Genomic DNA, 12,915 nt, shown 5'->3' on the forward strand with positions numbered 1-12,915 from the left:
GTTTACGTCACACTCCCTCAGGGTTCCAGGGCTGGTGCGATCAGCACCACGGACAGCGGCGTGACCGCATCAGATGGGGCGGTACAGGAGGAGCCGTAGCCCCGCCTTTCCCCGCCCTCCCTTCCAACCTGAGTCACTGCTCCAGCATCATCCAAACCCTGAGTTTCGCCAATTGTCTATGGGGAAGTTGGGGTGTGTGTGTGGGGGGTGAGTTGGCTCTTTGAAGACAAAAATTGTGCAGTTTAGGGTAAAAGGTCATAAACATCTGGTCGCCTTTGGTCTGCATAGCACATTAAAAAGGAGCAACAGCAGCTAAACAACCCAAGCCCATAAATACTCCTAATTGTTCCTAACCCGTGGACACATCATGTTCCACACATATATAAAAGGCCCAGTGATGGCCCACAGGTAAACAGCACATCCACTGTGCCCTCCATTAGGCAGTCTACCTCCTCAGAGCCTCCTGTGCCCCAAAAAAGCACCATGACTTGTGGATCTTATTCTGCTGGCCGAGCCTTCAGCTGCATCTCTGCCTGCAGGCCCCTGCCTGGCCGCTGCTGCATCACGGCCGCCCCCTACCGCGGCATCTCCTGCTACCGCGGCCTCACCGGGGGCTTCGGCAGCCGCAGTATCTGCGGAGGCTTCCGCGCCGGCTCCTGCAGCCGCAGCTTCGGATACCGCTCAGGCGGCGTGTGTGGACCCAGCCCGCCCTGCATCACCACCGTGTCTGTCAATGAGAGCCTCCTCGCGCCCCTCAACCTGGAGATCGACCCCAATGCTCAGTGTGTGAAGCAGGAGGAGAAGGAGCAGATCAAGAGCCTCAACAGTAGGTTCGCTGCCTTCATTGACAAGGTGGGAGTCCTTGACCACACCTTTCCTGAACCCACCTGTGCTCAACTCAGACTGAGCACTGATGGAGAAGTCAGTGACAAAAAGGCCTCTACCTGGCTCCTGACCACATGCCACCTGGATTTAGCAGGGTGGGATAACTCAGTTCACCTGAGGATGGACTGATCTTTCCCAGACCCTTGCTCTCACCCCTAAGTTGAAAAATCCAAACATAGATCACAATCTCCAAAACCCAAAAGCTGCCTTGTCTCCCACTGCCCACCTCTGTCTAATCTCTGCTGAGCTCCTGGTTTGGGAGTTTACCTTAAAACAACAGCACCCCTCCAACCCTCCGAAAGATTTGGGGGCAGTAGGAGCCATCTGACCCCTCCTCCCACCCCAATGGCAGGTGCGCTTCCTGGAGCAGCAGAACAAGCTGCTGGAGACCAAGCTGCAGTTCTACCAGAACCGCGAGTGCTGCCAGAGCAACCTGGAGCCGCTGTTCGACGGCTACATCCAGACGCTGCGGCGGGAGGCCGAGTGCGTGGAGGCCGACAGCGGGAGGCTGGCCTCGGAGCTCAACCACGTGCAGGAGGTGCTGGAGGGCTACAGGAAGAAGTGAGTGTGGCCGGGAGTGACCTTGGGCCCAGGAAATGGACTTGGGTTAAAGCCCATTGGATGGGACTGGAGAATAACTTCCCAGAAGGTCAGGTGACCTCACAGGCCAGGGGGGGTTACATGCAGCAGGACCCTCCCATGGAGCACTTGTTGCCCAGATGCCTAGGAGGAGGGCCGTGACTCCCCAGGAGATGTCTCTCTTCTCCTTCGGCTTTGCCTTCTCTGAGCCCCATCACCTGGCAGCTGTGCCCTGTGCTCTGTGGGGAGGAGGCCTCTGCAGTCTCCCAGACCTTCTCCTCCTGGCCTCTCAGGCTCCCACCTGGAGCACCTGGATGTGATTTGAGCTCCAGGGTCACTCAGGGCTGCCAGGTCCTGGGACTCCCGGTGGCCCACGCACTCGGGTGCTGAGCGCTGATAGCCTCTGGGACACATAGGGCCCCCCACAGCTGAGTGAGTTGGACCCCCAGGAGAGGGGAGGCTGGGGCTGCACGGCCCCACCGGTGCTGCTGTCCACTCCTAGCGTGGAGCTGGTGCGGAGTCCTCGTTTTCCTCCAGAGGTGACCTCGGAGCAGCTTTGGGAGCAGGGCTGTGAGGTCCCAGAAGAGTAGCCCCCTGGACCCCTCATTCAAAGCAGAGAGAGAATCCTAGACACACCCCAAATGCAGCCAGGGGGGACCCAGCAGGGCCGCCAGGGCTCAGGCTGTGTTGGGAGGCCCCTAAAATTGCCCCCTTTGCTGGTACGAAGTGGAGGGAGTTGTGGGGAGAACTGTCCTCCCCTGACCTCCCTCTCTGCCTCTTCTGCCTCAGGTACGAGGAGGAAGTTTCTCTGAGAGCAACAGCCGAGAATGAGTTTGTGGCTCTGAAGAAGGTGAGGAACACGGGATCGGGAAGCACAGACGCGTGGTGGCTCAGAATGACAGGCTCGTGTTGGGGAGACCCGTGGTCTCCCCCTCAGTGTGGCTGCACTGACCTTGCCGGGTCAGGAGGAGAATATCCCAGAGACCAGGTCATGCAAGGCACATCCAGGCTTTTCACAGGGACAAGGACTTTGGAGTCTCCTCGAGCACCCGCCCTGGGGCAGGAGGGTGGCTGGCTTGCCCTCTGGATGTTCTGTGCTGCTTCAGAGGTTCTGCTCTGTGGCTGGGGTCCCATGGAGACGTGGCAACTTCAGTCTCTCAGCTGAGGGATGGTGTCCTGTCCAGCGTTGCGAGAAGTCTGCTCAGAGGAGGGGCACAGTCCCAGGGCCTGGGGGAGGATGGGGCAGAACCAGGAGAGGCCAGGTGGAGCTTCGGAGGACTGCTGGGGGACAGGGAAGGATCAAGGTGGCCGAGTGAGTGAGTCAGTCTGGCAGGCTTCCTGGTCCCGGGGAGGGTGTAAAGGAGAGCTGGGAGGCTAAGATGTCTCAGGTGGGAGGGGTGAAAGGCTGGTGGTCCATCTCCAAGGCACAAAGCATTTTCTCACAGAAGGGGAGAAGATTGTGAGGTTCCTCTGGGGAAAGGGTATGGAAATGGGATGGGAATAGGAACACTGGGGATCCTTTCCTCCTTGCCTCCATGTAATGGGTGATGAGAGAGGATTTCAGGTGATGTTTACCAGGGCTTCTCTGAGCTCAAAGACTCCCCACCTTTCCAGGATGTGGACTGCGCCTACCTCCGCAAGTCAGACCTGGAGGCCAACTCAGAGGCCCTGATCCAGGAGATTGACTTCCTGCGGCGACTCTATGAGGAGGTGAGGGGTTGCGGTCCAGGCAGAAAACCAGCAGCTGGCCTGGAAGACAGGGCAGTTTTCCGGGATTGGAGTTGAAGGGGATTTGGGCAAGGAGCTGCAGTCCATGAGGCTGTCAGATGGGGCAGTGGCTAGAGACGAGGGAAGGGCTTAGAAGGCTGGATACAGACTTGGTTGGTGAGGCAGTGGTGTAAACAAAATCCTTCCATCTGCCACCCCACCATCTGCAGGAGATCCGCGTTCTCCAAGCCAACATCTCAGACACCTCGGTCATCGTCAAGATGGACAACAGCCGGGACCTGAACTTGGACTGCATCGTCGCTGAGATCAAGGAGCAGTACGATGACATCGTCAGACGCAGCCGGGCTGAGGCTGAGTCCTGGTACCGCAGCAAAGTGAGTGGCCCAGGACCCCTGCCTCCTATACATGGTGATGGGAGGGATTTGAGGTGTATAATAGAAAAGGCTTCTTTTGTCAGAGGATTCTGTTCCCTAGAGGTGGTAACAAAAGTCAGACAGCTCTCAGGTTCTAGAGGCAGGACAGGGCTGCCATGTATGGCGGCACAAGCTGAGCACTGTACACCTGGCACATCATCTGATGTGTCCTGAATGGTCAGGACGTCCCATCCCGAGCTTCCTGAGACTCTCTGCTTCCCCTCAGTGTGAGGAGATCAAGGCCACGGTGATCCGGCAAGGGGAGACCCTGCGCCGCACTAAGGAGGAGATCAACGAGCTGAACCGCATGATCCAGAGGCTGACGGCCGAGGTGGAGAACGCCAAGTGCCAGGTAGGGGTCATCTCTCCCCAAGACCAGGGGGGCTGGGGGTAGTTTGCGCCCAAATGGATCTCACCATTCATTCTCCAGTCTATTTGCATGACCAGAGTCTTGGTTGTGATCAGTCAGGGAGACACAGGTGATGAAGGGGAGAGGCCCTGTTTGGGGTGATCCCAGCTGGCTGGGAGAGACTGGACACATGTAGGAAATGAGCACAGAGACCCGTGGACTATAACCCACCTTGTTCTCTTCTGGGCCCCCTAGATCTCCAAGCTGGAGGCAGCAGTGACCCAGGCTGAGCAGCAGGGTGAGGCCACCGTTAATGATGCCCGCTGCAAGCTGGCTGAGCTGGAAGGCGCTCTGCAGAAGGCCAAGCAGGACATGGCCTGCCTGGTCAGGGAGTACCAGGAGGTGATGAACTCCAAGCTGGGCCTGGACATCGAGATCGCCACCTACAGGCGCCTGCTGGAGGGCGAGGAGCAGAGGTGGGTACAGTAGCCAAATTTCTATCCCATCCCTCCTTGGGTCTCAGAGTGCCGTGTCCCTCACATTCCTGGTATCACTTGACTTTTGTTTCCAAACCTCCCCATCCTGTAACTGGACAGGTAATTTGAGTACATGCTTTGGGTATGTTTCTATCCCCATGGGACTCTCTCATTCATCTAGGTGCTGACCTGGGATTGGTCCCTTTAGCAGATGTGTTCCTCAGAGCATGGAATCAAGGCCATAGTAATCGCTGCTGTGGAAAGCCTGGTCTGGGCTCAGGGCCACCTTCCCTGAAAAGAATTTCTTCCCTTTGGGCCCTCATTGCACAGCCCTCTCAGGATTTCAGCTCTCTTCTCAAGCCTGGCCCTGACTCCAATTGTTGGAGTTTAGGTTTATCCCCAAATGATAGCTTCAATAAGGGCTTTTTATCAATATACACATATATATTCTAACTACAGTGAGTGCCCCAAAGTGGTCTTCCATTGCAGCAGGGAGGACTAAGGCTAGACAGCAGTGACTGGTCCTTTGAGGCAGCTATGACCTGCTCTGGGCATTTTTGATTGTTGCTTGTTGCTTGTTTTGGGGGAAGGGGGAGGCCCCTTGGTCATTCAGGCTTCCTGTGGCTAGAGGGCAGCTGAACAGCTCCTGTGAGGACAACAGTTCCAGAATGTTGCCCATTGGCTCTTTCCCCAGGTTAGTCAGGTGCTCACAGTCTGAGTCTTCCTCTTCTCGTGCACACCAGGCCCCTGGCCCTGGGCAGGGCAGAGTGGAGGGTGAGGATGCAGAGGGAGCATCCTGTGTTTTGGGGAGACGGAATCAAGGTGATCCCATGGTGAGACTCGCAACAAACTGAAGTAACTGCATTGGAGAGCTCAGAGGCACTGGGGAGTGTCATTAGTGAAGAATTCTGGGGGGAAGTTTTTTCAAGACTCTGTTTGGACATTGGAGAGGCATGTGGAGATAGCATTAAGAAAGGAGTGGCCCTCCCCTCTGCCACAAAGTGTTCTTAGGGTGAACTCAGAAACTTTGGTGTGGGTTCCCTAAGAAACCTGGGCATGGGATGGCAGACGGTGGGCTGCAGATTCTCCTTATTTCTGCAGCTGATTTTGACAACCTTTTGCCACGGTCTCTCAGATGGACTCTGTGTGTTTTCCTTAAGGAGAGATTGTGGTATGGGAAGGAACTGGGCTGGGTGGAATTGGGTGGCCAGGGTGATAGCTCTGCCTCTAGCACTGGTATTTCCTGGGCCTGGGCCTCAGTTTCTCCATCCATCAAGTGAGGGAATTGGTGTAGCTAGTCTGTGAGCCTGCTCTCGATGGGTTCTCATGTTCCATTCATTCATGCAAATGCCATTTATGGATCCAGGCATTATTTTGGGAGCACTGTCGATTCTGCAATGGGAAAAAGAAGAGACAAACACTTTGTCCTCCTGAAGCCCACATTCTAGTGACACCAATCAGACCAGGTTTAGGAAGTTAATCTGCTGCCCCTCAGATATGTTTTGAAGTCAACCAGAACCAACAGAAATAGAAGCTACCATTTCTGAAGTTACCATTTCTCACCAGGTGGCATGCACCAAGCACTTATATCATTTGAGTTCATCCTCACAACAGATCAGGGAGTAGATTTTCTCCAGGAGGAGGAGGGGAGGCAGATCTGAGGATGCTCTGCTAATAAGGGGTGGAGAGCCAGACTCACCTGCGTTCTGTCTCCAGAACCCATTTGGTAAACTGGCTGCGGTTTATCGCCTCTTCTCCTGAACAAGTGCCCAGAAGGAGGGCGGAGGACCTCACCGTTCACCTTGGCTGCGTGGCGCAGCAGCTTTTCCACGGCACTGACCTCTGTCTTTTCCTTTCCCTGCAGGCTGTGCGAGGGCATGGGAGCTGTGAATGTCTGTAAGTAGCCCGCCCCGCCCCCTTCTCCAGCTGGGTGGTCCCAGTGCCTTTGGGGAGGTGGCATTTTCCCTGCACCCAAGCCGCTGGCTGTGGCAGCGCCTGATCCGCGTCTCTGCCTGTTCTCTCCCTCCCATCAGGCGTCAGCAGCTCCCGCGGTGGCGTCGTCTGTGGCGATCTATGCGCCTCTGGTGCTGCCCCTGCTGTCACCACCAGCGTCTGCAGCGCCCCCTGCAGCGGCAACCTGGTGGTGGGCACCGCCAATGCCTGCAGCCCCTGCGCCGGGGTAGGTGGCAGCAGAGTGAGCTGTAAGAAGTGCTAGGGTCACCGTCCGCCCAGCCAGGACTTTGCGCAACCGGAACGCCTTCCCCGCTGCCCTCTGCACCGCCCGCGGCCGGCATCCTGAGAACCAGTCCCCAGACCTGCTCCCTCGGTGTGCCATCCCCCAGGAACCTGGGCCCTGTGGAGGCCGGGGTGCATCTTGGCCTCTTTCTGTAGCCTTTCCTAGTAGTCGTTTTGTTGTTCCGAGGATTCATCCTTTCTTCTACTTTCTGATTTTTGCTGGATTCATTGGTCTTGTGTGATCCCTTCACCTAAGCTTGGAGGAAGAGGACAGGCCCCAGAACCTCCCCATGACCACATCCTCGGAATCTGCCAGTGTGCTCATACCTGTGTAATGGAGATGGAGAACAGTGTTGGAGGTTTTCCTGTGACTCTGTGAGGGACGTGACCGGTGGGAAGGGATGGACATCACATTCCAGGGATGCCTGCAGAAGCTCTAAAAAGCCAATGACTCCACTGCCTGCATGTTTCTTTCCCTTCATTTCACTCTTTGTTTCCAATAAACTAATTGTAGCTGATTAAACCTGGTGCCTGATTCCTGCAAATACCAGGGCCTTCCTGTGACAGGTGCTCCCTGCGAGAGATTTCCTCAGGCCCTCTCCATTTACTTAGTTATTTTTCAGTAGGTGGAAATGACTGCAGTAGATGCTGTCCATCTGGCCTTGAGCAACCCGAGCCTTGGGAAAACAAGGGAAGACCCGTGGAGGCAGGGAATCTCTCCCTGCCTGTGTGGTCATGGATTTCTCTAGACCAGGGTTTCTCAAGCTCAATACTATTGGCATTTTGAGCTGGAGACTTCTTTGTTGGGGGGCTGTCCTGTGCATTGAACGATCTTTAGCAGTATCACTGGCGTGCAGCCATTAATGCCACCAGGACTCCTCAACCCCAATGGTGACAACCAAAGATGTCTCTAAACTTGGCCAGATGTGCCCTAGGGCTCTTCAACCAGAATAATCCTCTCCTCCCCTGCCCCAACCCCTGCAAGGGCATTCCTGGAGGGGGAAAGTACATAAGGAAATGGGTGAGGGTGAGAATGGAAGGAAGGCATGTGAGACAACAGTGTGAAGGAGAGGAAGAGCGTTGGGTTGAAGGTCAGGAGAATCAGCCATCTAATTCAGAGTCCGGACTCTACCATTTCCTTAATGTGTGACTTTGGGCAAATTGCTTTCACCCTCTGAGCTTCAGTTTCTTTGGCTATAGGATGAGGGATGTTGGACACTATTCCTAAAGTCCCCTCTGGCTCCCTAAGTGACACTATGTATTTAAAAGAGTTTGGCTAATACAAACCTATGTTTAAAGGCTGGTTCAGCCATGTACTAGTTCTGTAATTGTGGGCAAGTCATTGATCCTCACTGACTTTTAGTGTCTGCATCTGTAAAATGGAATGATGATACTTACTGTGCTGTAGGGAGGTGTTTCAGGTATCTATTGCCCAAACAAATCACTCCAAAATTTAGAGGCTTAAAGCAATAATGCTTTATTGTTTCTCATGATTTGATGGGCTTACTGAACAGTTCTTCTACTTCATGTGATGCTGTTTCAGATGGTAGGATGTCTAGATGGTCCAAAATGGCCTCATGTCACATGGCTGGGTTTGGTGCTGGCCACCAGTTAGGAGTTCAGCTGGAGCTATTGGCCAAGATCTGCCAGTCAGGGTCTAATCAGGAGATAATAATTTGAATAAATGAAGTTTAATATAGAGAATTATTAACTATAACAGGGAATTGAGTAATAGGAGATTGGCTGGTAAGAAGCAAGAAATCCAGAGTAGAGGAGCTGCAGATACAAGGAGCAGCCCCTGCCCCTAGGCCTGAGAGATTGCACCCAAGGAAGTCGACCCCCTGAAGCTGAGATCTGGACCTCAGATCCAGGGAAAGGTAGGAAAACCTACTCATGAAGATGTGTCTCCACCTCAAAACCACCCAAGAAGTGTACTGGAAGCTGTCGGCCCTGGGATACTGCTGCCCCCGTGCGCTGCAGCAGTGAAGCTATCACACTGCAGGAACAGTTCTGGAGAAACTGTGGTGCTGCAGGAATCTGCCAGGAGGAACGCACTGGAACCAGGGGGGAAAAAGCCCTTCCTCCTGCGATATCTTTCCAGCGTCCTCTGCTGACAAAGCTCAACATCGTACCAGCAGACAAAGGAAAATATTTAAAGGGCTCCTCTACATTTTCACAGACTGGGTGATGACAGGTGACTCTGGAGCTCAGAGACAATCAGTTGATAACTGGCATTCAGGGACTTGGTTGTCCTCCTTATGAGCCTTTCTCATGTGGCTCCTTGGGCTTACTCACAGCCTCGTGGCTGGGTTCCAAGAAGGAAGGTAGGAAATAGAAACTGCCAGTCCTCCTATAGGCTTGAGCTCAGGAGTTTACTTCCCCCATATTCTTTTGACCAAAGAAGTCACAGGGCAACTCAGATTCAAGGGGAGGGGAAGCAGGCTCCACCTCGTGATGGCTGATGTGTACAGAGAGGGAAGGAATTGTTGGGGCCTCTTGTGGAGACTAGGTCCCACAGTGCCTTCTCTGGTCACAACAATTTGTGTCCCTCCCACAAACAATATATGCTTCCCCTTCCAAGATCCCCCCAAATTTCACCCCATTGTGATGTCAGCTTGAAGTTGAGGACCTCATTCTTTGGATCAGATCCAGGTACACATAATGTTCTTGGGATGTGGTCCTTTTTGCTGCAGCTCCTCCATTGTGGCCTACCTCACTCTGAAGACCTGTGAATTAAAAACAGGCAAATTTTATGTCCACCACACCCATTATGCAATGGTGAGATGGAATAGGATAGCCACAATCAGCATGCCCATTTAGAAAGTAGAAAAATGAAAAACATTTAGAAGTCCCTGGTTCATAGCAATTCTATGTATAGTCAGGCATGCATTGCTAATTCCTCCTGCCTCCCACAAGAGGCAGGGAGTGTATTTGATTAGTGCCTAGTTTTGCTCCCTGGAAGTGGTCCTCCTCTGCTCTTGGCGCTATCCTTTGGAATCTTGGCTCCACCTTCTGTATCATCCTTTCTTTCCCATGATAAACAGCTCCATGTTTCCTTATCCTGCTTCCTGTCTGTGGGAGGTAAGGGGCCCAGAGGCTTGTTTTCATTTTGAACTGTCTCTGTTTCTTTTGGTTAGAACCGCTATAATTTTTCTAAAAACTTCATAAATTTCTGATGTATTAAGTTAGAGTGGACTTCATGAGGCAAATGCTGTACCCACAGACTTCTGAGATAGGTTCCTCTCAACCTTGGGGTGAGTGTCAGGATGCTTTGGGACAACACCAGAGAGTCTTAGAAGGCCTGTGGCTTAGCTGAGAGGGTCTATGAAGCTGTGTTTAAGATTCTCAATAGTCTTTTTGGTCAGCTGAGGGAGTCTGTGAGCTCTGAATTAAGTCTCTCTGAGATCTCAGCAAAGGATCCAACAGCCAGTAGTCACCTGAATTTTCACCCAGGGCGTGGTTTACTAGCAGTGCTTTGAATTGGACCTTTGCCCTGAGGCTGTTTCTTTCTTTGAGAACACTTTGATGACTGGAAAGACTGTCCCAGGCCTTCCATAGTTCTGAATTGTGCAGCACGTGAACAGCAGAGGCCCCTGGCCATCATCCTCAACTGAACCCTCAATCAGTGGCCAACACCAAATCTCAACCTTATGAGTGAAGGCATTTTGGACGTCCCAGAGCCCAGCTGACAATATGAAGCAGAAGAATCACCCAGTCAATCGACACAATTATGCAAAATATTATTGTTTTTAAGCCACTAAAGTTTGGGGATTTTCCCCTCATATTGTATAGGAATAGATAAGTGGAGACATTGGTACCTGGCAGTGGGGCGCTACTGTAACAAAACCTAAAGCCTGTGATACTGGTTTTGGGACCAGGCATCAGACAGAGTCTGAATGTCCTCAAGGTGACCATTAATGAAGGCTGAATGGACAGTGAGGGAATTATTATCATTAGGGAAAAGTGACCCAAATTATGCAGCGATGAAATGTTTTGCAAGATTATTGCCCATGATAACATGGAAGATGAAAAGGGCATTGAATGGATTTCCTTTCCCTGGTTAATCACCCTCCAGCTGTGCCTCTCCTTCCTTCCAGTGCCAAGGCCCAGGCCTCTTTGTGGCCACACCTCTCCTTGATCGGGAGGTGGTGGTGATGGCAGAGGAGTTGGGGCTCAGGGACTCGGGACAGGAGGCTCTAACAGAAGATGACTATGCAGCGTCAGTCCCACCTGGTCCCTTGAGCTGGTAGGTGGAAGCCAGGTGCATCACCTCTAGAGATATGGAGAATCTCTGGGCTCCCCCAGGTGGCACCTGGATGACCTACCAAGGCTGGCAGTCCTTACCGAATCCTCCTTAAGTCCCTGGGAAGGGGGGTTACAATCCTTGAGCAGAGCTCAGAGTCATGTACCCATAAAGAACTGAAAAGGCCCTTGCAGAGCCTCTGGTCCAGCCCTCATTTGAGGAGTCCCAGAGTGGGGGAGGAAGGAAGTGGGCAGTGGAGAGTGATGAGAAACACTGAGAGATGAGGCACAAGCAGAGTTGTAGGACTGGCATGCTATGTTCAAGAGTCTGGACTCCATCCATTGAAAAGTCAGACCTGAGCTTTGTAAAGATCTGTCTGGGTGCTGTGGAGCATGGATTGGAAGGGGAGAGGACCAGGACTCCAACCAAGGTGGTGGTGGCCGGAATGTGGGTGTAGCAGCAGAGAAGGAGGAAAGAGTTGGATTAGAGGGGTACTTAGGAGGCAGAAAAGGAAAGCACTTGGGGGTTAAGGGGTTTTGAGGACGAGGGTGCAGGTGTGGATAGATCATATATGTTCGGGTTTGGGCAACTGTAGTTGATATTGATGGGGGTTGAGGAGGGCAGGAGGAGACTCCAGGGGAGAGAATGAGAAATAGTGAGTTCAGCTTGGAGGTCTGTTGGGTTGGAAGGGTCTCCAGAACTGCCAAGTGGAGAAGTCTTATAGGAACTGGGGCAAATGAGTCTGAAGGTGAGGAGTGAGGTCAGGGCAGCAGGAGAGCCAAAAGGACTCAAAGCCCAGTTGGAAGAATTGCACCAGGGAGGATGCTAACCATGGTGGTAACTTAAAGCGAAAGACTGGTGCAATAGCCCAGGGAGTGTGTGCAGAGTGGTGAGAGAAGCCCGAGGCACTTTAATATTTTGAGGGCAAGGTTGTCTGGGGGTGGGAAGTGAGCTGGGGAGCAGGATGACCTCGGAAGAGTTGAGAGCCTGGGCTGCAGAATAAGGAAGTGAAAGACCAAAGCCTCAGGGCTCAGGAAGGGGAGGGAGAGGGGGTGACAGGGAGCAGAGGGAGCTTGGGTGAGGAGCTGAAGGAACCCTAGAGATTCCAGAGGGAGTGAGGGAAGGTGCTAGGTCCTCCTGGGACAGCGTGGCGAGATGGGTAGGAAGGCCAGGACTTGAGGAAGTGCCAGCATGGGGCTAGGGTAGGGCAAAGGGAGACAAGAAGAGAGCAAGTGAGAGGAAATGGACCTCACAGGAGTGGGGCTGGGTGCCCAGGGATTAGGGGGCTTCTCAAGGTCTTCCTCCCAAGTGCTTCCAGACTCTTCCTGAACAGAAGACAAGGGAGGTCAGGCCATGCATGGGGCAGGGGTGCTATCTTCCCCTTGGAGTTGAAGCTCTGAGGTATCTGGGGAAGAGGGCAGTGAATGGGGCAGGCGAGAAAGCAAGTAAATTTATTCTCTTATCAGCTAGTGGGCTTTGGGGGTGCTGTCCCAGGTGCTGAAGAGGTGTGTGCATGAGGGGAAGGGGTGATGCCAAGAGTCTCATCTCCCCTTGTTCGATGGACAGCAGTGGGAATGGGTGGGGTGGGGTCCAGACTGACACGGGGCGGCCCCCTGAGGTAGCTATTGGCACCTGTGATGGTTGCTGCTGTGGTGCATGTGTGCGATGGGCCGAGAGAGGGGCATTTAGGGGAAGGGGGCTAAAACCACACACACACATACACACACAGCCTTCCAGTAGATCCCATGTCCTCCTTTGGTTCCCTTCAAAAGCAGTCAGAGGAATAAGTCTCCAACTACCCCAGACCCAAAGGTGTGACCCAAGGTGGGAGGTCAGCCCTGCCTGGCCAGAGGAGGCTGGCACTGTCTGGGGACAGGTCCTGCAGGTGCACAGGTTGAGAGCAGGCCAGAGCCACCCTCATCCTCAGGCCATCTCTCTGGGCTGGGATGCTCATCAATCAGTGGACAAGGGCTCACTCCAAGAAAGCAAAACATCAAAACACAGAAA

General features: G+C 53.4%; 1 protein-coding gene across 1 annotated transcript; it reads left to right on the forward strand.

Annotated features, from left to right (window-relative positions):
- Positions 1-406: 406 nt before the first annotated feature.
- On the forward strand, positions 407-7,188 carry LOC102510779 (keratin, type II cuticular Hb6). Its single transcript, XM_032492903.1, has 9 exons — positions 407-852; positions 1,238-1,446; positions 2,254-2,314; positions 3,079-3,174; positions 3,402-3,566; positions 3,832-3,957; positions 4,210-4,430; positions 6,295-6,326; positions 6,464-7,188. Exons 1-9 carry the CDS (start codon positions 484-486, stop codon positions 6,643-6,645), a joined length of 1,461 nt encoding a protein of 486 aa, XP_032348794.1. The 5' UTR covers positions 407-483; the 3' UTR covers positions 6,646-7,188.
- Positions 7,189-12,915: the final 5,727 nt, after the last annotated feature.

The sequence above is a fragment of the Camelus ferus genome, chromosome 12 (genome assembly GCF_009834535.1).
Source record: "Camelus ferus isolate YT-003-E chromosome 12, BCGSAC_Cfer_1.0, whole genome shotgun sequence".
Lineage (NCBI taxonomy): Eukaryota > Metazoa > Chordata > Mammalia > Artiodactyla > Camelidae > Camelus > Camelus ferus.